Source organism: Sturnira hondurensis, unplaced genomic scaffold, assembly GCF_014824575.4.
Source record: "Sturnira hondurensis isolate 20B ecotype Veracruz unplaced genomic scaffold, ASM1482457v3 Scaffold0011253, whole genome shotgun sequence".
Classification (NCBI taxonomy): domain Eukaryota; kingdom Metazoa; phylum Chordata; class Mammalia; order Chiroptera; family Phyllostomidae; genus Sturnira; species Sturnira hondurensis.
The window spans coordinates 3559042-3581531 of NW_028083884.1; the positions used below are offsets into that span (position 1 = coordinate 3559042).

At 55.7% G+C, this 22490-nt stretch overlaps 1 protein-coding gene and 1 long non-coding RNA gene across 3 annotated transcripts; one reads left to right on the forward strand and one right to left on the reverse strand.

The window, feature by feature from the left end:
* Positions 1 to 11038: 11038 nt before the first annotated feature.
* EMX2 (empty spiracles homeobox 2) lies at positions 11039 to 17160 on the reverse strand. 2 transcript variants are annotated; one of them, XM_037059671.1, is made up of 3 exons: positions 16021 to 17158; positions 13968 to 14152; positions 11039 to 11760 (listed from the first exon to the last, which is right to left on the reverse strand). In XM_037059671.1, exons 1-3 carry the CDS (start codon positions 16427 to 16429, stop codon positions 11593 to 11595), a joined length of 762 nt encoding a protein of 253 aa, XP_036915566.1. In that variant the 5' UTR covers positions 16430 to 17158; the 3' UTR covers positions 11039 to 11592. The 2 variants fall into 2 exon arrangements, with proteins under 2 accessions (XP_036915566.1, XP_036915567.1); XM_037059672.1 differs by lacking the exon at positions 13968 to 14152 and having other exon boundaries at positions 11657 to 11760; positions 16021 to 17160.
* LOC118996315 (uncharacterized) lies at positions 12255 to 14111 on the forward strand. The gene is made up of 2 exons (XR_005068463.1): positions 12255 to 12313; positions 13460 to 14111. It is a non-coding gene; the product is annotated as an uncharacterized LOC118996315 (long non-coding RNA).
* Positions 17161 to 22490: the final 5330 nt, after the last annotated feature.

Here is a 22490-nt window from a genome sequence, read left to right on the forward strand (position 1 = left end):
GCACACAACCCAACTTACACCATAGTTGTTGGAGGTGGTGACCTACAGATTGCACTATTATTTCTATGGTTGTATAAATCTGCATTTTTTTTCATAATAATGGGAGCAAATGAGGGGAGGAAAAGCTTCAAACAGTTACTGGTGTCACCAGTTAAATTCCCAGGAGATAAGACTTGTTCTTCAGGGCACAAAGAAAACCCTGAAACTAAAAAAGTGAAGTGAAGTGAAGTGATCTGAAACTCAGACCTCTTTCAGAAGAAACCAGAAGGCAACTTTGTGAAGTAGTGAGCTTCCCAGCTCTGGAAATATCCAAGCCCAGGCCGCCTGAGCACCAGTGGGGCCTTCTGCAGGACTCTTTCTCTGGGGGGTGGGGGTGGGGAAGCTGGCCTGGCACACTTGATGGCTTTGCCCAATACTTGGTTGCGTTACCAAACATGCCAACACTGTCTTGGACTTCATTACCGGAAGTATAGGGGCCAGAACACAGATGGGATGTTCTACTTGAAACTGAAGGGAACCACCTGGATCCAGGTGCCCCAGTCTGGGCACTTATTGCAAAGGGGGCGTTAAGCACTTAAGAACTACAAGGCTGCATCTGGAGGGGAGCAGCCAGGTGCTGAAGGAGCTGGAAACCACACACAGTATTTAAGAAGGTTCCTTTCACCTCCTCCTAGAAAGGTGATAAGCTACTTTGAACAAATGATACACATCTTTTATGCACTCATAGTATGCGAATGATAGTTCACACACTGTCTTTGCTTTTATCAATGAACATTTACATGTGTTAAAGATCCCATTTTAGACCATAAATTGTGCTCCATTCTTTTTAACTGCTGCATAATATCCTGCTCTAGGGTATTTATTTTACTAATCCCTTATCAATGGACATTTAGATTGCTTCAAATAGTTCCCTACAGCATACAACAGTGATTATTAGCTTCGTGCATGTGTCACTTCCCATCAATGAGAATATCTGTGCAACAAATTTCCCACCAGTAAAAGGGAGGGAGGGAGGGAAAGAAAAGGAAGAAAAGGGAGGAAGGGAGCCAGAGAGGGAGGAGAGGGAGGAAGGGAGGGAGGGAAGGAATGGATGCCCAGAGAAGGGGTGGGCTCAGGGAACCAGCTTCCGGGACACAAACATGGAAATGAGACCTGGGTGAAAACCACAGTCGGGTGGCAGAAAGGGCACGAGTTGGGGTGGGGCGATGTTGGTTCCTTTCTTTTTACTGTGACCCTCCTCCCAGCCAAGCTTCATCCGTGTGACTGGTAGAAGAGACCACATCAGCTGCCCGGGAAGGAGAGAAAGCAGGCCGCTCCCTCTCTAGGTGCTCTCCACTGCCCCATGAGTCTGCGCTGGAAAGAGACACGGGAGAGGGCAGTGGGCAGGAGGGCAGTAACGCAGACCGCGCCTAAGGTGGAGGGAGGGTCCAGACTGATAGAGTGCTTGTAAAGGGCTGGCACATAGTAGGTGTCTGAAGCGGAAGCAGCAGCTACTCACCCCCTGCCCACAGGTTGGCCCACAATCTAGCACAGGCACAGAGGAGGGGAGGGAGCTTCAGAGATGAGCATCAGGCGGGATGCAGATTCCCAGGGGCTCCTGGCCCTCCCCGTGCCCTCCCCCAGGGCCACGACTCAAGGGACCCCCTGGACTCTTCTTCCAAGTCTGCACTTGCCCAAACGAAACCCATCCAGAGAGCTGACGGGCCATGAGTAACTGAGGACCTATGTCGTTGGTCCACCCACACAGCACATGCGAGCACACTGATCTAACCTCTTGTCTCTCTGCCCCTCCCGAGGACTGTGGCCCAGTCCAAGTCAAACCTCCTTTCCAGCTGGGAAAACTCCAGCTTTATGGGGCAGCCGGCTGTGTGGGAGGCAGGGCGTGTGGGCAAAGAAGAGGAGCCTTGGAAGTTCTCTGGCGCTGCCTAAGCTTTAGCTGTGACTGCACGCTCGCCAGGGCCTCTGGCGCTGCATAAGTCCCCTCTGTGCTGCCCCTAGATGACAAGTAGAGAAAGTGACATCTGAATCAATATGGCATCATTTACTTAATGAAGCGGCGGCCTTCCACTCGAAGGGATCTGCAGTATTAGACACCACTTCTGTTTTTCATAGAAGACATAATTGCTGTCATTTAGAGTGAGGGACAAGGACAGCAGGGAGGGAGAAGGCAGGGCGGGCCTTTCAGGAGGCAGACCGCTTGGGCAAAGGGGGTGCTGTGAAGCTGGGGGAGCCAGGACAGAGAAGCCAGCTGCGCCCCACGATCCTTTCGCGGCCCCCACCAACACACTCAGCCATGCCCCCTCACCATGATCACACCTGGGCTCACTCACACATGCACTTGCAGGTTCTCCCCCACAAACACAAACAAATGTTCACAGTCACTCACTCTCAAGCATCTGTACACACACACACACACACACACACACACACGTGCATTCTCAGCTACTCAGCCTCTGCCTCGCTCACCCGTGGTTACCAGCTTTTTGCATGATGTTCTGGTACTTTGTGGTAGCAGACAGTGGTGGCTATTGCATCCACAGCCTCCATGCTGGGAAAGGGGCAGGGGTGGTCCCCGGCTAGGTGCCCCCCCGCCCCGGGCAAGTAGGGACTGCTCAGAACAAAACTGATTCTTCATAATAAAGGTGCCTTCAATAATATCCTACCCAACACAGAGAATCCCCACCAGAGCCCCGGCGGCGGGTGGGGTACAGATTGTGCACTGCCTAAGGGACGTGGGGGTGTGGGGTTCACTCAAATCCCACTCACATTTCACGCCCTAAGTCACAGGGCGACCATCCACCAGGAAGAAAAGATGCCTTTTCCAAAGCTTTGCAGACAGTATGAGCTACAGCAGGCCCATCCCCCAATGGTCAGTGTGCACACCTACACCCCCATGTATGTGATCCACATGCCTGAAGTTACATTCTATGCAAGCCACCATTCATGCCTCTGTGGTCACCAGCATGCAAGCACATGGCAAAAATCAGGCACAAAACTCTCGCCCATATCATACTCACTCTCGAGAACCCAGGCACAGATTCTCTTGGCTCGGCCTTGGTCTGGGCCCTGAACCCCAAGGAATCCTGTCTTAAGAACAGGATCCACTGAGGAGGGCAGGTCTCCCCAGATGACTCCACCCGTCCCCTCTGGCCTGGCACTGCAACGAGACTGCTGCCCACACAGTCCCCGCTGAGGTGAGAGGCCAGGTACTGCGGGGCCCAGTAAGCAGCCAAAACATGGCCCGCCCACCTCTTGTGTCTGCAGTGGGTGTGGGGGTGTCTGGGGGGACAGTGAAGCTCTGTCCCCAGGAAGTCCTGGCTCCCACCTGTCAGGACATCACAGCCCCTGGGAGGCAAACAGGGGAGAGTCCATGTTCACAGGCGTGATTTCTAAGTAGGCCAGACCCTCTAAATAAGACTGCCGGGTCCAACAACCCAACCCCCAGGTGAAATTTTATCTGTCTGGGGAGCAGGAGGAAAAGGCCACAAGCCAGGCCTTAGGATACGTAGCTTTAATGGCGACTCCTGAAACTTTCTATCTTCTGTGAGCATCTCGACAAGAAAAGCTCTCCAGCCTAAAGAGTCCTGAAGGGGGCCAGGGAGCACCCACCTGTGTCCCAGTACTGTGCCCAGAAAGGGCCCGGGAGAGGATGGACGAGGACACACCAGCCCACACCTTCCTTCTAGTTGTCCCCACCCTTCACACACACACACACACACACACACACACACAAAGGCAAGGCCTAGCCNTCCAGCCTAAAGAGTCCTGAAGGGGGCCAGGGAGCACCCACCTGTGTCCCAGTACTGTGCCCAGAAAGGGCCCGGGAGAGGATGGACGAGGACACACCAGCCCACACCTTCCTTCTAGTTGTCCCCACCCTTCACACACACACACACACACACACACACACAAAGGCAAGGCCTAGCCCGCCAGGTACCCGATGACCTGGGTTTGGGATGAGCAGTCTCTGGTGCCTCCCTGCCTTCCCCACCCCAGCTCCGGACCAGCTCCCCTGGTTTAGGGGAGAAGAGGAGGGGCATACACATACTCTGGGGAGCAGAGCGAAGCCCGAGAAAGTGACCCCGTTTCTGAATGAAATTGAGCTGCCATTTTCATCTTCTTCCCAAATGTCAGCAGCGTTAGATCAGATTAGGAACTAATCTCTTGCCAAAATTCATTTCGGAACAAAAGAGGTGGGAGTGAGGGGGGTGGAGGTTTATGGTTTGTTTCAGTATTAACGACCCCCCCTCACTTTTTCCCTGTGACTGGAGGGGGAGCGGGGGTTAAAATCTGAATAGATGGCACCGAGGCCCAGAGGAGGCCTAGGGGAGCTCCGGTGGCAGGCGGTGGCAGGCTCAGTCCGGTGGACTCTGCAGTCGCACTCAGAGGGCCGCACAGCTCTTATCCGAATGCTGTGATGGCTCCCAGGCCCCAGGGTGTGCCCGGGGCGTCATTCCCGACTTCTAGAGGAAAGACGCTGTTGGCTAGAGCGGGCAGGACCCCAGGGTCAGGCACAGCAAGGGCCTCAATGCCTGCACCGCAATCCTGCCGGGCCAGACGGAGGTTCCTCCCCAAAGGCCGGTATTTCCCCTCACCGCCCCGGCCTTACCAGCCTCTCACACAGCGGGCCAGGGTAGTGAAAGGGACAAGGAAGGGCAATTGCAACCTAAAGGGAGAGGAGGAACAGGGTAAATAAACGCCCCAGTGAACTGGTCAGCACCTTGCCGAAGGCCTCATTTGACAAGTGACCAGAACACAGCCTCTGGCCTGAATGCATAATTACCCCCAAGTGAAAATTCCCCATCTCATTTGATATTTGGTTCTTTGCAGAAGCTATAGCCTTCGTAAATAAAATACAAAGTAAGAAACCTAATCCCGCCTGCTAGAATGTTTAATTCATCATTATGCGAGCTAATTGGAAGGTGATTATATGGTAATTGCTCATTAGTGGTGTATATTTATCGCTGTACCTTATGTCAAGGCCATGGGAATTGTGTAGAGTCTGTTCTCTCATTTCAAGGATCAATTTCAGAAGCAGGAGCAAAGCAGGCAAGATCAAGTTCTTCCTGACGTCAGGGTCCAGCTGAGGGCTAGGGAGACGCACGATATATATATACACGACCTGGAGCCCGCTGTGGACAGGGGCAGCTTGGGGCTGGACTGAGCCCAGAGTCTGGAGGTACGGGACAGCCGGGCAAAGCTGCTCCTCCCAGAAAGAGAGAGGACAGGTGGGGGGGCTGGGGGCCTCGGGCCATTTTTAAAAGGACCTTCTCCTCATCCCAGGTACCCTCAGGCCCTCCAGATGCATCGTGGCCTCTGGGAGAAAGCCCTGCACTTTCCAGCTTCTCCAGCCCTGTGTAGCCAGGCAGTAGCTGTGGGATAGAGAAGGAGCACGGGAGCAGGAAGGTGAGGGTTGATTTGGACGGAAAGATGGAAATTACGGTGGTGGAGACCTGGGCTTGCTCCCTCATCCGATCCCGGAGGAGTCGGCAACTCCCAACTCCCGACAAAATTCTCCCAGTCCCCCCACGCAGTGAAGCGGGGTGCTGGCCCAACAGCAGTGCCTGGTTAATGCCTAGGGAGGAGGAGGTCAGAGTCTCTGCGGGGTCGATGGAGGGACACGGACGACTGAACTCGAAGCAGGAAGAAAGGTGGGACGTGAGCCCAACCCAGCCCCAAGGCGAGTGCCTGAGCTGGGTACTTGGGAGAGGCCAGAGGCAGATATGAAATCCCCAGGGTGCGGAGAAAAGAGGGGGGCTCAGTCTGCAGTTGGCGATGGGGGCAAAGAGGAGGCCGGCCGTGAACCTCCAGGGTTACACGAACCCGGCCCAGGCACTCGGAGACCAGCTCGCGCCCAGCATCCCTGCACGTGGGCGCGATCTTTGGCGCGCTCTGGCGCCCCCTCTGAAGAGTGCGACGCGCCTATGCCCTACCCGGACCCCAGCCCATGGCGCCTGGCATTCTCACTTGCAGTCCCCGCCCGGTCCCCCCTCCCCCGCCAAGTCCCCGCTCCACGTCGGGCAACAGGCACTAATGAACAAAAGGCCAATTAGACGCTGGGGCGCGGCTGATGAATGGACCTTTCGCTTTCAAGTGTGGCATCGCTTCGCTTCGGGTTTCCTGGTGTACAGGGTCTCGCCGGGAGAAGCAGCCTCCCCGAGCGGGGTCACGGCTGGGGTCAGCGAGTTCTCAAAACTCCCACTTCCCCCAAGCTACGGGGCTGGTTGGGGGAAGTAAATTGGACGGCGCGGGAGCCGAGCCGCGGACGGGGCGCGCCTGTGGCCCGCAGTTCAGCCTACCGGGCCCTCGGCCCAGCACTTTAGGCCCGTTTCTCCTTCCGCCGGGCCCGCCGCCGCTTTGGAGAGGCAACAAGTAAATCAAACGCTGATTGCCGGAATAATAAATGCCGGCCTAGAAAAATGCAGTCACGAAAAACGACCTTTCTTTGCCAAACTTCGGAGCGAGGGCGCTGCGCCGTGGGAACAATACCAGAACCCAGGCCTCCTCACTAGACGCACGCACACGTGTATCTCCTGAAGCATCCAAACGCGGTCCAGGCACCGGCATGGGCGCCATCACGCCGGGACCCCCACGCAAACAGAGAAATGTTATCGCTAGTCACACACACACACACACACACACACACACGCCATCCCCACCGTTTGAGATCTACAACTACAGCCAGACTCACGGAGTGCACTGCGCGACCAATTCTTTACAGCAGTGCGCTTCTACCCCTTTTTAGGCGCTGTGAGGACAGGAGCACAACCAACTGCACGCCCTCGCCCTAACTCAACGCAATGTAGGTGCGCGGGGAGAGCCGGGCAGCCTGACACGCACAATCGACACCCGTAGCGCAGGTCTCTCCACCCTCAAACTCACGCAGGTGGCACGCACAGTTAGCACCTCCACATCCTGACTGAAGTCCTGGCTCGGACACACCATTACCTCTCCACACAAACAGCTCTTTCACAGACCTGACTCGGACACTCGACCTATGCGAACCCACAAGCACAGCCTTTCACCCTAACTCACATCCACACCCTGATTTCGACTGGCAACTGCACGCACGCACGCCGGCAGCCCAGCCCAGACGCCCCCACCGCGCAGCGGGGCCCCGGGCCAAGCCTCCCGGCCGCCAGACTCCCTCCCCAAGCGGCCCGAGAGTCCGAGACTTTGTTTTCCTGCTACTCGAGGCGGGGACGGGGAGGAGCCGAGGTTCCCAAGGCCGCGCGCAGGCCCGAGCCCCCTTTCTGCCTGGCCCGCTTGGCCCGGCTCTCTGCCTACCACGATCCGCCCCTAGCACAAAAGTGGCCCGGCAGGTTCCCGGCTGTCGCCAACGCTCCCGCTTCGGCTCGGCTTGTCTGCCAGGAACAGAGTCGGAGGGAGCTGGGGGCACCGGACATCCAGAAGAGAAGCAGAAAAGAGTAACTACTGCCCGGAGATGGGGACCCAAGTTTTCTCCCACCCCGGGAGTTTCTGCTGCTTTGAACCCCCGCCCCTGACTCTCAGGTTCCGGGCCGCGGAGAGGAACAGGATCCCAAACTCCAAACGCTGGCTGAACTCACGTGTACCTCACCGGAAGGAGAATGTAGCCGGGCACACAGGCCATATACACTCGGTCTGACTCTTGCAGGGAAATGCAAACCGAGAGCCCACGCCTCTCCTCCCCCCACATCCACTAGGCACTGGGGAATGCACAGGGAAGGCCCACAAGCAATCAACAAGGGGGCTGGATGTGAATCAAATGTGTAAAATACATCTCAGTTCAGGGTAACAGGTAGGACACGAGGCAACATGCATGCGGTTCTACATGTTCAGGGAGAAACACAGAACCTGACCGCCGATGCCCACAGAGCCCTGCCAGGCGTCCGGGCCTGGCACTCATGAAACACCTCTGAGAGGACCCGGATCTGGGGCACATAGCTTTCACGCACCCCTGGTCCCAAAGGCTGCAGCCCAGCCCGTGTTTGAGGCACTGCCAGGGGGATGCAGTCAGAAGGCACGGGAGCGCACCCCGCATCCTGCCCTGCGCCCAGCGCCCAGATAGTCATCGCGGGATGGTATCTCGCAAATATTTATATTCCTCAGCGTCACTGCAGCCCGCGTCCACATTAGACGCTCTAATCCTGCCACTTTAAATAGATGAATTAATAAAGCAAACGAGCGGCTAATAAGCTGACTGTCCTGCCTTTTTGAGGTGGGGGAAGGACTCGAAAGTGCGCCAAATTTGTTTGCGGTGGATCAAGGCGAGCCGACTCTGCTTCACTTTCTTTATCTTAATTCCGACTTGAAAAGATATAATTATCTAGTTTGAACAGAGCTGCTATCAAATCCTTCTTTGGGCCGGGAAGGGGGGCGTTGGAGTGGATTGCGGCCCTCTGAGCCGCTCCGTGCAGCCGGAGATAGCGCGTAATGAAGATGTGGAGGCCTGAGATACAAAGGGCATTAACCTCATTAGCATGAAACCTTTTCTTCTTACCATTGTGGGACCCTTTCAGCCGCCTAATCCCCCCTATTTTCAAAGCTTGGTTTGTAATAAAGCTTTTAGGGTTTTTTTTCAAAGCTAATGGTATTCTCTGATGATTTTATTGCTGTTACACTACATAGGACATTTACAAAAAAAAAAAAACATCTTTGTCACTCTCCCCCTTTTCTTGTACTTAAAAAAAGTATATGGTTCTGCAGAAATAAACCTGTTACCCAGCTGAGAAATTTTCTTCTGAGAAGTCCATCTGAATTTTAGTAGACCTGTGCTCCATGTTTGAGGTACTCTGTCTGGGCTCCGAAAAGTGGGTAGAAGGAAAAGGTAACTTATTCGGACAAAGGGGTGGGGCGCTGTGGCACTGACTGCAGAGCCCTCGGGACAGCCATCGGTCACCGAGGTCTTGATGACAATGTGGCTGGAAACCCCACTTGGGTTTCCAGGATGGTCGGGGCAGCACCAGTTCCTTCCAGGGACAAGCAGGGTCTCCTGAAGCAGGTCCCTGTTCACCCCAGTGACCTCCTGCATTCAAGTCTCCCCACAACGCACACACCTTCCCAGAGGAGTCTGCGTGAAAACGCACCTTGAACAGCCAGGGTTCTCAAGAGGAACAGACACAGAGGGGGAAAAGAGAAGAGAGAGGCAGAGATATATTTAAAAAAAAAAGTAAAATAGGGAGAAAGACCAAGAATGAATTCCACTTTAGAAGAGGGGAGGGAATGGGGGGAAAAAAGAAAGGAAAATTTCCATAGTGCCCTATAGTCCCCACACGTGCACAGAATGTCTAATCTTAACTTTTCAAGGCAGGATGTTAACAAAGCTTGTATTTTTGCCCTGCATTGTAACTTGGCCTTATCACAGTGTAAAGGGTGGGGAGATTGTCCTAAATTATGTCCAGGCAGCCCCCCTGGATCCATGGATTAAGAGATTAAAGGAGACCACTGGGCAAGGCCTCCTCTTTCCCCTTCATATTCCTGGTATGATAATTGCTTAAACTGATTTGCACTTTCACAAAAGCTCGCAGGACGCTTTGTAGCTCGAACAGAACAGACGAGGTTTCTCTATCAATGGAAATAAAACTGATTAATGCAGCCTATCAGGATAAGAAGCAAATGAAGCATGCAAAAACAACCTCGTCCCCCCAGAAGGGGGAAGGAGGGGGGAGCAAAGTTTCCTTCAAGACTGGTTGCAACTTTTTCTTTAATGCGAAAATCTAGAGTTGGAGGTTTCTCAGAAAGCTTGCCTTATAAGGCTGCTGAGGCCCTTGGGCCTGCCTCACCACCTTGGGCAGATTGGGAACAGAGAGAGGAAAGAAAGAAGGGGAAGGGAGGGATATACGGAGAGAGAGAGAGAGAGACGCGCTTCGGGGTTTAAGGCCAGAAACAGTTTAAAAATCCGAACATTCTGATTCTGCCAGGTGCTACTCCCAGCCCCGGGAAAATTTCCTTCAATACATAACTATATATCTAGATTTTTAGAAAGATAACTAGAGGTGAAAAGAAGCAGGTCTTCTTAAACTGCAATTGAAACCGAACTCCCTCAGTCGGTCTTGCAATGGGCAAAGATCTGGTTGGAAAAACTTCTCTCCCATCCCTTTGCTGAGGGACTTAGGTTTTCTTAATCCTCTTCCCTTTCCACCCTCATCTCTGTTTAAAATGCCCCCAAATCCATCAGTCTGGCCCTTCTGTGGGTGGGGAGGCTGGGTTTCTTGAGCCTAGTTGGGGAAGGACCACACTCAAATTATTGGACATACTTTAAAAAAAAAAGTTTCCTTCGGTTTCCCAAGACGACTACTCTGAGGGCATATTGATAAATCTTTATTGACAAAATATTGACATTGACATACTTCTTGGAAGTATATAGTGTGTTAGAATTCTAACAAATTAACACAAAACACAAAAATATTTACATTCTGGTATAGAAGACATTAAGGAAGCATTTGTCACTCTCTTTAGTAAGTCTATGATCTTGGAATCGAAACTCAGTGCTTGAAAACTTGCCGCCGTGTCTTTGGCCACACTTAACACCATCCCCGCTTACTACAGTCCTTCGGTTTTTGCAATAGACAGATTGAAAGTTTGGAATGGCCTTCACAGTACATGGTTGAACTCGGCCAATATCTCCAACCACTAAAAGGAGTCTGCTTCATGGTTTTAAGCCACCTTGGGATGTTAGGAAAGGGAATGTCCAAGAAATACCATTAATTTGGGTGTTCTTTTTCTCCAACACAATTACTGACTCTGGTGGGCCCCCTCCCCAGCCCCCCCAGCCCCCCATCCGGCTCCCCATTTCTCTGTAAGAGGACCACTATCGCTGAGCCTACTTCATTTCGCTTTCACGATCACTTTGACGTCAGAAGGTACCAAAAAGTGTTTACAGACTGCACATTTCTCGAAAAAAATCCAAATGAAAAGCACACAGAACCTGTCTTTAAAAGGAAAAGAGAATTACGATTCATTTTCTGTCTTTAGACACCATTCGCCCAACAACTGCTACATGCAATTCAAGTTTTTGAACAGGTGTGGGATGGGGCTGGATATGAAATTTCGATCGTTATTATACTAATTATTTTTTTAAAGACTGGGGAACAACACTGCGAAGTGCAAAATATAAAGTCCCGTGTCTGGTTGGGTTTTTTCTTTTATCATCATTATTACCATTGTTTTAAAAAAAATCGGACTGCGATAAACGGAATACCTGCCAATCATCTTGTCTCGCTGGCTTGGCCTTTGACTGACAGCTCCCCTTGTCAGAGTGCCTTCCGATTTGCCACATCTGGGTCTCTTTCTCTCCTTCTCTGTCTGTCTGTCTGTCTGTCTCTGTCTCTCTCAACTGCCTCTTTAGACAAGGGTTGCACGTCGATCAAGGAGCCTCTGTCCTCTGCCTTCCTGGCGCGCCCTCCAATCCATCCGGACCCTACGCACTCGCTGCCCAAAGTCTGCGTCGCTCCGCTGCTGTCTCTCTGATTCCCTCTCCCATTCTCGGTGAATGTGTGTGTGCGGTTTGTTTTTGTTTTGCAGGGTTTGTTTTTTTTTTCCCTTCTTCCCCTCCTCTCCCTGTCTGTTTTGCTCCGTGTAGTCCGTTTCTGTGGGGTTCGGTTTGTGTTTTTAATCGTCTGAGGTTACATCTATTTCCTCGGGACTCGCCTGCTTGGTGGCGATTCTCCACCGGTTAATGTGATGCGTCCCTTTTTTCTTTTGTTGGGAATCTGAACCTTCTTCCTCCAGCTTCTGTCTTTTGAACTTGGTCCTTCGGTTCTGAAACCATACTTTTACCTGCGGGCCAAAGGCAGAAGGGGCGCGTTAGTTCCTCCACAGCGCCCTCCTACCTCTTCTGCCTTTGCCCAGCTCAGACTCCCTCTGCCACAGACGGTCCGGTCCCCCAGCGGGTGTCCTCGGGCCGGCCTCTGCATGGCCTTCCTGCAGGGAGCAGGGCGGGTGGGAAGCCTGGCTCCCTGCCCTGGCCCTCCCGAGTCACTTTCCCCGGCAAGGGCCCAGAGTGCACAGACAGCCCTTCTTCTCACCTGGCCCTGCACGGGACACCCACATTCCGCTGAGAATAAAAGCCTTGCAAAGCATGAGAAACACCCCTACAAAAATAATAGGTAAAGAAAAATAAATAAAAAGAGACAAGTCCCCAACTCCTCGACGTAGCCAGTGCAGCGAAGACCTAGCCGCAGCTGCTGCAGCTTCCTGCAGGGCCCAGTGTGCTTTCTATTTTCTCTCCGGTTCCCGCAGCACTGCCTAAATATAGCGCCTCTTCTGCGAGGCCTGGGTAGGCAGTCGGGATCTGCCTGAGCTTCCTTCTCCTTGCCCAGGACTCTTGCAGGTGAGCAAGAGTGGTTGGTAGGGGGTGTCGGAGGAAGCCAGGAGGAACACAGGGTGCGGAAGCCTAGGGACCAACCCAGCTCTTCCACTGCAGTTAGGAAACAAGGCTCAAAAGTGAAAGCTTCTGAAAGACCTCTGGGAAAAAAAGGGGGGGGAAGGAACTGAAGAAAGGGAGAGAAGAGAGGAAGAGACTCCTTGCTCCCCACTGACCATCTGCAGGGCAGGACAGGGCCAAGCTCCTACCCTGGCCACATCCCTTCCTACCAGGTCTCCTTCTGGCAGCCTGGCCCCTGCAGAGCGGCTGCTAGAGGTCTGGGGATCAATGAGGCAAGGGGCTCAGTCAGCTGCAATCCCCTCGGCCCTCTGGGGAGGCTGGGTGGAGGATCCCCAGTCACTGAGCAGACCAGACGGTGACACTGTCCAAGCTTTCCACCAGCGAGGTGCAGGTAAGGGAAGTAAACGGTGGCGGCTGTACCTCTCACGCCCGCAGACCTGTCCTATGCTGAGAGCAGCACCACAGGCCGCGGAGGTCCCCTCCACTCCCTCCTTTGAGAGTCCAGCCCAGGTCCCAGATTGCTCTCCCCGCACGCCCAATCCCCCCAAGTGCCCCATGAAAAAGCAGAGCTGGAACAAGGCTGAGTTTAATTTGCTTTGAGTTTGCTAATTGAGGGGGAGGACGGTTCATTTCTCCCCGGCGCTCGCCCAAGGCGCGCGTCCCTGCGCTGGGGGCTTGACACGCACACAAAGACGGCAGGCAGCGTGGGCAGCGAGGCGGACAAAGACCACCGCCGCCTCGACTCTCCGGGAGAAATCAGCCGGGGCCGCGCCTTGTGCCGGCCGCGCACCAACCCTAGGGGCCCTCCTCCGTTTTGTCGGGGGGGACCTTTTAAAACAAAGCCTCGACCTCTTTGCGCCTCCCAGAAAACAGTGTTACAACTTAATCTTCACGAAAACGTTACTGTTTGCTGGGAACTCTGACCCCGCCCTGCCGCTCCGCATACAGTAGCGCCTACTGTAGCCCTAAACCCCCTCCCAGCCCCGGGGCAGGCGAGAGCCAGGCCCGCCTCAGGAACTCAGGGCGAAGGAAGGTTCTGTTCCCAGAAGGAGCCTTACTTAGTAGCCTTCCAACTCTGTTTCTCTGATTTAGGGACGCACCCAGGATTCATGGCTTCTGCCTCCTGACTCTCAGATCCCTTCCAAAGGAGTAAGTGGTGTGAGCATGGGCCTGTGGGCGAACAAAACTTGCCTTTAACTAATTCCCAGACTGCTCCAGCTTAGACACCCGACATGCCAACACCCCACTGCTCTCCCCCTCTTCCTGGACTCCAGCCGGGTCCCTACACTCTCACCAAAAGTTTCACCGAAAGTGCAAACGTGACTTAGCCAGGAGCTGCAAGGCATTCCCAGCCGACAGAAGGAGCGACCCAGCCCGTCCCCTGGCCCCCCACCCAAAGCCTGGGGCAAACAGCCTCCTGCTGTTCCTTCTGGAGACCAAGGAAGCCTGGAGCCTCGAAACACACATCCCGAGCGAGGGGGCGTGGGACCAGCTCCCAAGCTCTTTGCCGCCGAAGGCCCTCTCAGAGCCCCGCACTTGCAGGCCAGCTGCTTGGGTCCAGAAGTTTGGGGTTGGGTCGCTGCGCCTGGGCCCGGCTCACCTGAGTTTCCGTGAGGCTGAGGCTGTGCGCCAGCTGCTTTCTCTCGGCGCCCACTACGTAGTGGTTTTTCTCGAAGGCGTGTTCCAGCCTCAGAAGCTGGGACGGGGAAAAGGCGGTTCGGATCCGCTTCGGCTTTCGGGCCAGCGCGTTGTGCAAAAGAAAGCTCTCGGGGCTTGTGTCATTCCCTGCGGGGGACACAGCAGAAGTCCCGTTAGAGCGGACAGCCCTGGCTGGGGCCGCGCACTTCTTAGGAGCCGGGCTGGCGGGACATCACGCTCAGGGCCTTTGCTTAGCCTCTGCGCCTCGGCCTGTGGGGCTGGGGACCCTCTGGAGTCGCACGAAGAGGATACGGGGCCAGCCGCCCAGCCTGGACCGCGGGGCGCTAGCTGTGCGGCCCCGAACCCGAAGCTGCCGCTGCGGGGCCGGTCTCCAGGCTCCTGACCCCCGCGGACTTGTCAGCCGCCCTAGTGCGCAGGCCTCCCCACCTCCATGAGGGGCGCCCTGGGCAGAGAAGGGCGAGGCAGGGACAGGCCCGGGAATTGGGGTCCACGACCCAGAGAAATGGCTTTCTCTTTTTAACCTCTCGGGACACTTTGATCGGGGCGGAAAGGCGGCGCACGGGCATCCAGGGTTTTTTCGAGGACTTATTTTTAAATTACGTATTCAAGCGTTTCCCCTCTGGAAACTGCAGGGGACGGGAGCGTCTCCGCAGCCTGGCTGGGACCTAAACCTCGCTGGCGGGAGTGCCTCGCTTCTGCAGCCTCTGCCTCACGCGGACCCGGCTCCCCCGCCGTCCGGCTCCGGAGAACTGGGAGACGCGAGCGAAGGGATCGAAACCCGTAGGTTAGCGGGCTGCGGGAGCCCGATCCGGCTACCCGCGGCCTGTGAAGACCCGGGCTACTCCGGGCCTGGTGCGGGGCCCACTAGCGTGGCTAGCAGAGAATAAGGAAAGGGAGCCCGAAACTTTGCGAGCAAAGCCAGAGAGTTTCGGGTACACTCATCAGGGTGGGAAACAGATTCACTCAAAGCCCAAACAAAGAAAAACTAACCTACAGTTCAGGCGGGAATGGAGGCAAATCTGCTCAGGGAATACAGACGAACGGTGGGTTTTGTTTTGTTTTGGTTTTTTGTTTGTTTTTTAAATTAGAAGCGGGTTGGCATTTACCCGATTCTAGGCTCTAGCGGGGACGCAAAGGGTTAATGAATGGACAAGCCGCTGAGTATTGATCGGCTGCCGCGGGAGGTAAGTCTTTTCCCGGCTCCGATCGCTCAACTAATTACTGGCCTCTCTTTCTGGAGTTTTAACTTTCCTCCCACCCCCACACAGAGAAAAAACAAACAAACCAAAAAAATAGCAAGAAAGGAAAATACCCAAACAGAATCTTCCCCAGCCCTTCTCCCGATTCGGTTCATTTCTCTCAAAAGAAAAATAAATACAAAACCAAACCAGACTGAACCTGTCTTCCCGACGCTGACGCTGCGCGCCCAAAATCGAGTGTGCCGAGCCTCGGAGGTTTCAACCCGCGTGGGTTCCCGCCTCTCCCGAGCCTCCAAAAATCAGGAAAAAAACAACCCCTCCCCGGTTTGCCCCGGGCGCGCGAGACTATCGCCGCGGGAAGACTGTCGTAGCCCGAGAAGTCGCGGGTCTCCGCTAAAGGGGCGCGGAGTGAGCGGCGAACAGTGTCGAACGCAGCTGAAGGTAAACTTGGCGGCTGGGCCGGGTCCTCGATCCTCGGAGTCAAGGCTCCGAGGGCGCCGCGGAGAAGAGGTAGAGACTGGGGACCCCGCGGGCTCCGGGACTCCTACGCTGCCCTGTCGGCAACCCGAGAGCACTCGGGGACAACTTTCCGCCGCAGGCCAGCCCCCAAACTGGCCGCAGCTTTGGAAGCTGGGGACCAACAGCACGCCCGGCCCCTTGCCTCCCGATTTACGAATAGAGTGCGCGGCCTGCCAGCGGGAGGAACCTCCGGCCAGGCTTGCCAAGCGCCCACCCCGAGCAGGCCCAGGGCGTGCGGGATGCGGCGTGCTGCCAGCCCCGCGACGTGGCACGTACCTTGGAAGCGATGGCCCAGATATCGGTAACGATGGATGAGCCAGGGGTAGAAGGTAGACGGGTCCCGCTGCTGCGAGGCGAAGAGGGGGTGTGGCGAGTGCGAGGAGGGCAGGGGGTGGGCGGCCAGGGCGTGCGGCGGCGGCACCGGGTGCACTGGCACCGCGGGGTTGGGCGGGTGAGAGACCGCCTCGGCGAACACCAAGTCCGGGTTGGAGTAGACGCCCCTGCCGGCCGCGGCGGCGGCAGCCGCCGAGTGGAAGCCGTTGAGGAACGGGTTTATGGGGCTGGAGTTAGCGTAGCTGAGCGCCGCGGGACGAATGGGGTCCTCGGAGCGCGAGGCGGGCAGGGGACTGTCCTTGGCCACCAGCGACTCGATGGTGAAACAGCGTTTGGGCGCCGGCTGGAACATGCTGCGCCGAGGAGCTGGCGCCCGGGGCTCCCGGCTCCCGGCGACCGCGGCGCGCTGCCTCCGCCGCTCGCTGCCCGCGGCGAGGACGGACCAGAATTGGGGACTTGTTTGTTTGGGGTGGGGGTGGGGGGAGGAAAGGAAGAAAGAAAGGAAAGGAAAAAGGAAAGGAGGGGGTGGGGGAGGGAGAGGCAAAGCCGAGGATCCCGAGAATCTTGCACCAAACGCGCCCAACCTGGAGAGAGGGGGAAAAATCCTTCCAGAAGAATTTGCAGGCGTGGATTGGGGTAATTTTTTTTTTTGGCGAGATGGCGTGGGGGGTGGGGGGGTCGGAGCTAGAGACGGGGAGGAGGGGGGAGTTTCTTGGGGGAGGCAAAAAAAGTTTTCTCTCCTCTGCAGAAGGCGGGCAGGGCGCCCTAAGTCCAAGGACAATCCATGGAAGTGTTCGCTTCTTCACAAGTTGTGCAAACGATTTGTTAGTTCATGAGCCTAATTAGTGCGGGGATCACATAAACAGCTTCCTCCGAAGCCTGGTAAATGGCTTGATGATTGGTCGCTATTACTCGCCCTGAGGTGGAAGGGGGGAGACTCTTTAAAGTGCGTCAGAGGGAGGCGAGCGCCTGGGAACCCGGAGGCCTGGATCCCGGCCGAGAGTGGAACGGAGTCGGCGCCGCCGCCTCGGCCATGCCTCCTGCGCCCGCCCGGCCGCCGCGCCTCGCCGCGCCCTCGCCCCGCGCTCCTAGCTCACTCGCTCCCGCGGCGCCCGCTGCGGCTTGGCCTCCTCCTCCTCCTTCGCCTCCTCCTCTTCCCTCGGCTTCTTCTCTTCCTCCTCCTCCTCCTTCTCCTCTTCCTTCTTCTCCTCCTCCTCCTCCTCTTCTTCCTCCTCCTCTTTCCCCACCTCCTCCCCTGTCAGCCACCGCCTCCTCCTCCACCAGCAACACTCCCTCCGGGGCACCCTGGTCCCTGCAGAGTCCCCGGCCGGCGCAGCCTCCGCTGCGTCCCCCCTGGATCCCAAGCCTGCTGAGCCCGAGCTGGTAGGACGGACGGACGGACAAGCAAGCACGCGGATCGCTGGCTCGCAGGGTTCCGGATGCTACCGTTGCGCCCTGCGGCCCCGCGTCGGGGAAGTTGGGATCGCCCCACGAGCACCGCGAGGGTAAGCGAGCAAGGGCTGGGTCCGGGCGAGGGCTAACGAAACCGTCTCGTCGTTCCAGTCCGCACCCGCGGCGAAATCCCGGGCGTCAACCGAGGTGAGGAGGGAACCTGGGATTGGTGGTCCTCCCACCGCGCGTAGCCTCGAGGTCCCAGGGTCGCGGTTTTCGCGATCCTTGACCTGGCTTGTTCGGTTGCAGGTTAAGCCGGGAGCCCCCGACTCTGCGGGGGCAGTGGGCTTCCGACTACCCCCATAGGCTATCTGCGGGAGAGTGCGCCTTTCCTTCCCAAAAACATTTCTTCTGCAATATCTGGGACCGAGGTTCCACGGTCAGGGGAGAGGTTGTGTGGTGGTACTGTTATCGTTCCGCTGCGGTTATTGTTAGGTCGGTGTTTTTATCGTTGTTATTATTATTGCTGTTATTATTATTTCTATTATTATTTTGCCATCTGTCGTCCCAGGGGCGGGTTGCTGTGCAAACCCAGGGCTCACATCTAGGGACTGCAGATCGCGTCTCCGGTTCCAGGCCGTGTCCGCATTTTCGAGCTCGCCTTCGGTTTTGGGATGATTTTAGGGCCGAGTTTCCTCGTCCCCATTGGCTCACGCAGCGGCATAATTATGATCACATCCCCCAGGCTGCTGGCGCTGCTCTCTGTTTATTGGTGGTTAAAGATCTATTATCTATTCATCAGCCGTCTCTTTTTTCCTCTTTTTCCCTTCTTTTTGCCAATTACATTCTTCTAAAGTGAAGGACCAGCAGGTATTTTGCGCGTTTACAATTAATGATAAAAAGAAATCTGGCGTCCTTTAAATCTTTACTTGGAAGCCCATGTCATTTCTCTTAAGGATGAAGAAATGCCTGTTCGGTGGCTAGGTTGCCGTGAGACCCGGAAAATGTGGATTTGAGAGGGGGCGGAGAAGAGCGAAGTGGTGTGATCAAGGCTGAACCTCCACCAGCTTTATCAATGGAGGGTCCCCGATCTTCGGGCCTGTTCCCTGCATCCCCAGTGACCTCCCTCCCTGCCCTCGGGTCCCCCTGGACCCTCTCTGGTTTTTTACCTGCTGTGTGCTTTTGTTCATGTCAGATTTTCCACTTCTTTATTCCAGACACGGTTTGTGTTAGGGTGGGGGGATCCAAAACACCCTTCCAGAAAACTGTTCAGGCAAGAGGAGAGGTAGCTGGGGTTGTCTAGGCACCAGACTGTAATGAGGGGCCAACAGAGGTCTTGGGTGCTGCCTGCCCTCTCTGCTCCAGCCTTCCTCCAGCAAGGCGCCTGCACACACACACACGCACACAGCAGACAGGTGTGGGCCTCAGCTTTGCCCTCACACAGAAAAACCTGCCCCCGCCTCAGGCTGTGGACCCCACTCCAGCTCTGCACAGGGGCTGTGGCTGGGTTTCATCCTTAGAGGGTTTTCATGGCCTTGCTTTGTGGCTCTCTCCACCCCACTCCCACCCTTTTCCCAAACCCAGGGGCTGCCCCATGTTCTATCTAGTCTCTGGGGGTGGGGTGCATTCCTAGGGGATGCACCTTCCTGGGGCCTGCACCACCAGCCTCCAAAAATATTGTTTTCAATTCAGAAATCCCTTCTTCTATTAGGTGGTAGGGGATGCAGCCCCTCTAGGCCCAGGCTGGTGGGGATCCCAAGCCACCTGGGAAGGCAGAAGTCTTTGAGTTATGCCAGCCAGTGAGCCTGGGTCAGAGTTAGGGGCCAGCCCTCCGAGCCAGAGAGAAACACCCAGCTTAGGCAGGCTGTCGATCCAGGATGCTGGAGTGAAAAGGAGAGAGCCCCCTTCTTGGAAGGCTCTCCAGGAGCACTGGAGGGTCAAGCTCACCTGAAGGTCAGGCCCTCCACACTGGGCCTTAGACTCTATGTGGAAAATCGGGCACCCTGAATACCACACCTTGGCTACAGGGCTGGCAGCAAGCACGTATCACACAGTTAGTGTAAGTGATTTTGGCTGAGGGTGTAAGAGCAGACGACCTTGAGGGCAAAGGGAGTCCAGTCAGTGTCTCCACTGAAGGGGGTTTCCCCTCTTTCAGAACTTTCAGGCAGAGCTCTAAGGTGCCCTCAGCACCCTCCTTAAACCCTTTGCCCTCTTTGGCCAGGATGTGTCTGGAGTGTCCCAAAAGAGTGAGTGACAGTTTGGAGCACAGACCCCTCAGCTTCCCCTCCACGGGCAGAGAGCCCAGGCAGCTCACAGCCAGGTCCCCTCCCTTAACATCCTCTGCTGACCAGCCCTGGTGACCTCCTGCTTCATAGCCTGCCTCTCAAAACCTGCCTGAGAAGGTCAGCTTTGCCCCATGGACTCCAGTTATGGGGCAGGTGGGCAAGGGTGTGGAAGCTGTGGCCTCCATTGCCTGCCCTCCCAGCAGGATCAGGACTTGCCATGACAGTCCTCTGCCTCCCTCTGCTTCCCAACCCCTGGCCTCAAGCCTTGTCTGCTCCCCGTCCCCCCCACCCCCTGTTGAGGGAAGAGCAGGTTTCCAGGGAGTCAGGGTCCCGGGAAGCTCTGGAAGCTGGGTAATCTATGCTAATTCATGGGCCTAGACTTGAGTTTGAGAAGGTTTTTTGCCTGCCAGGCTTCTCTGGTGGTGGTTGCAGGGGGCAGCGGGAGGGGGAATAGAGGAAATGTGCAGGAATTAACTAGGAGAGTAACTCATTAACCAGAAGGGTAGGTGGAAGTGAGCCCAGGTCCTGGGCTCACTAGTCTGGACTCCTCTAGCCTCCAGTCCTCAGACTGGGTGGCTGCGTTCACTTTACTCGTGGCTTTGGCCTTGCAGATCCCTGCCCGTCTTTGTTTCTCGGCTTCTCTACGCTGGTGGGTGTTTGTCAAGGCAGCACGTGCAGGGCGAGTAGGGAGTTTCTGAGCCCCCGTCTTAGGGCAAGGGGCTCCCTCTCTCCAAGCTGAGGGTTGGGCTGTATAGATTCAGGGATCTACACTCTGCAGGCAGCCAGACTAGCAGACATTTAATGAAGGTTCTAATCTCAGATCTGATACTTACGGGCTGAGTGATCTCAGGCAACAAGGCAATCTCTCCCAACCTCCATTTTGTCATCTGTAAAAACTCAGCCAGTGCTGCCTGCCAGGCAGTGAAGGGCAGGGGTTAGGCCTGTTTGGGGGAGTGATGGAACCCCCATACTTCCTGATGGCAAGTACACGTCTGTACAGGTTTTTCCAATCTCGTAGAACTGTACACTACAAAAGGTGAATTGCACTCTCAGTTAGACCTTATTATCCTGCCCCCCCCCACCAAAATAAGTCAGGCCGGGGTAACCTGGGGCAAGTTACTTAACCACCCTGTGCCTCTGTTAGCTCTTCTGTGAAATGGGAATAAAGATGAGTGTCTCGGCCCTCAGGGTTGTCCAGTGAGAGAAGCCAAGCAAAGTGATCAGACAGTGTCTATCTAGTGATAAAGTTAGCTCCTGCCCTTGACATTGCTGGTATTCCTATTGCCCGCCCCCCCCACCTCCAGGGCTTGTGGCTGGGCTTCAGGACCAAACAATAAAGTTGTAGAAACATGCTCCATTGCTGGTCTCAGGCTCCTGCCATGAGCTCCTCCCAGCTCCGTAAAAGCCCAGGATTTCCCTAGGGACGTGCTGGGGTGAAGTGGGCCTGGATTGCTGGTTAGTGGGAGGCATCGAGGGGCAGAGATTTCTGGAGATCGCCCAAAATCTTTGGCTCTGAGTTTCCCCACCAGGCCCCTGTCTTGGGAAGAGCACAGAGCTGTGCTTCTCCCTGCTTGGCCTGGGCAATACCTGGGGTGAGTGCGTGTCCAGGTGTTGCCTGGGGTCACTCACTACCTCTGTGACTTTCGCCTTCTTGAGTCACCATTCTCTCAGCTGTGAGAAGGAAATATCAACAGTGTAACAGTTTTTGAGAGGAGTAGGTGAGCTAATGCTTGGCATAGACAGTTTATCGAATAAAATATCCTTAGGCCATGGCCTGGTGTGGTCCAGTTCACCCAGCGCGCTCTACGGAGGCTGAGACCCTCTCCTCGAGCCAGTGCCCGAAGCCCTCACTGTGCGCCCGCCAGACTGCGTGCGGGTGGCGCGGACGTCAGCGAGGGGTGAGCCCTTTCCCTGGCCCTCGGTATGCAAAAGGTGTCCGTGAATGGGGATGCCTCCAAACCAGTTAAAAACTCCTTCCCCCCTCTGTGATTCAGTCACGCAGCCTCTCCGAACGGGTAGGGTAGCGAAGAGAAAACGGAAAGAATAATTAATAACTTAATTTAAAAAAATTATTATATCAAATCCCTCTCTGGCCTTCTCCCTAGAGGCCGCTTGCTAGGCGGGAGTCGGGGCCAGGGATCCGGATCCGCGTGCGCGCAGCGGCGCCTAGTGGCTAGGGCCGGGCGCGAGCGGGATGCCCGCGGAGCTTCTGAGTCCAGTGCACACAGACGGCCAGACTCTGGGCGTGCCCTCCATCCGCGAGCCAGGAGAGGAAGTCTAAGGAGGCTCCCAGGTCACAGAGGAGAGAGACGACTTGAAAATGTGTCCCTATTCCCTCCAGCAGCTCTAACTCTTTACTGCAGAGTTCACCATCCACACTCGAATTCCAGCTCCACTAGGAGTCGGGCTTCCTTCCGAAAGACGCAAAAAAGAGGGGACAGGTTCTGCTCTAAAAAGGACGAAGCGGTAATGATCGTCCACGCCAGGGAGACTGATGGCTGAGCTACCGCGCAATGCGGCCGCAACTCCATGCCTGAAGTCCTAGGTCCCACGGCCTGACCACGGTGGCTCAGAAAATGGGCCCGTAATGGCCCGCCTTAGCCCCACCTGGGACAGAGTCGGAAGAGTGAGGGTCTCGGGGGTGTGACTCTCCCAGCTTTGCGCCCCCTCGTGGCCGCGAGACCGGGATCCTGGTGGTTATTGCAGATGTGGCCTTTGATCGCCCGGCTGGAAGGC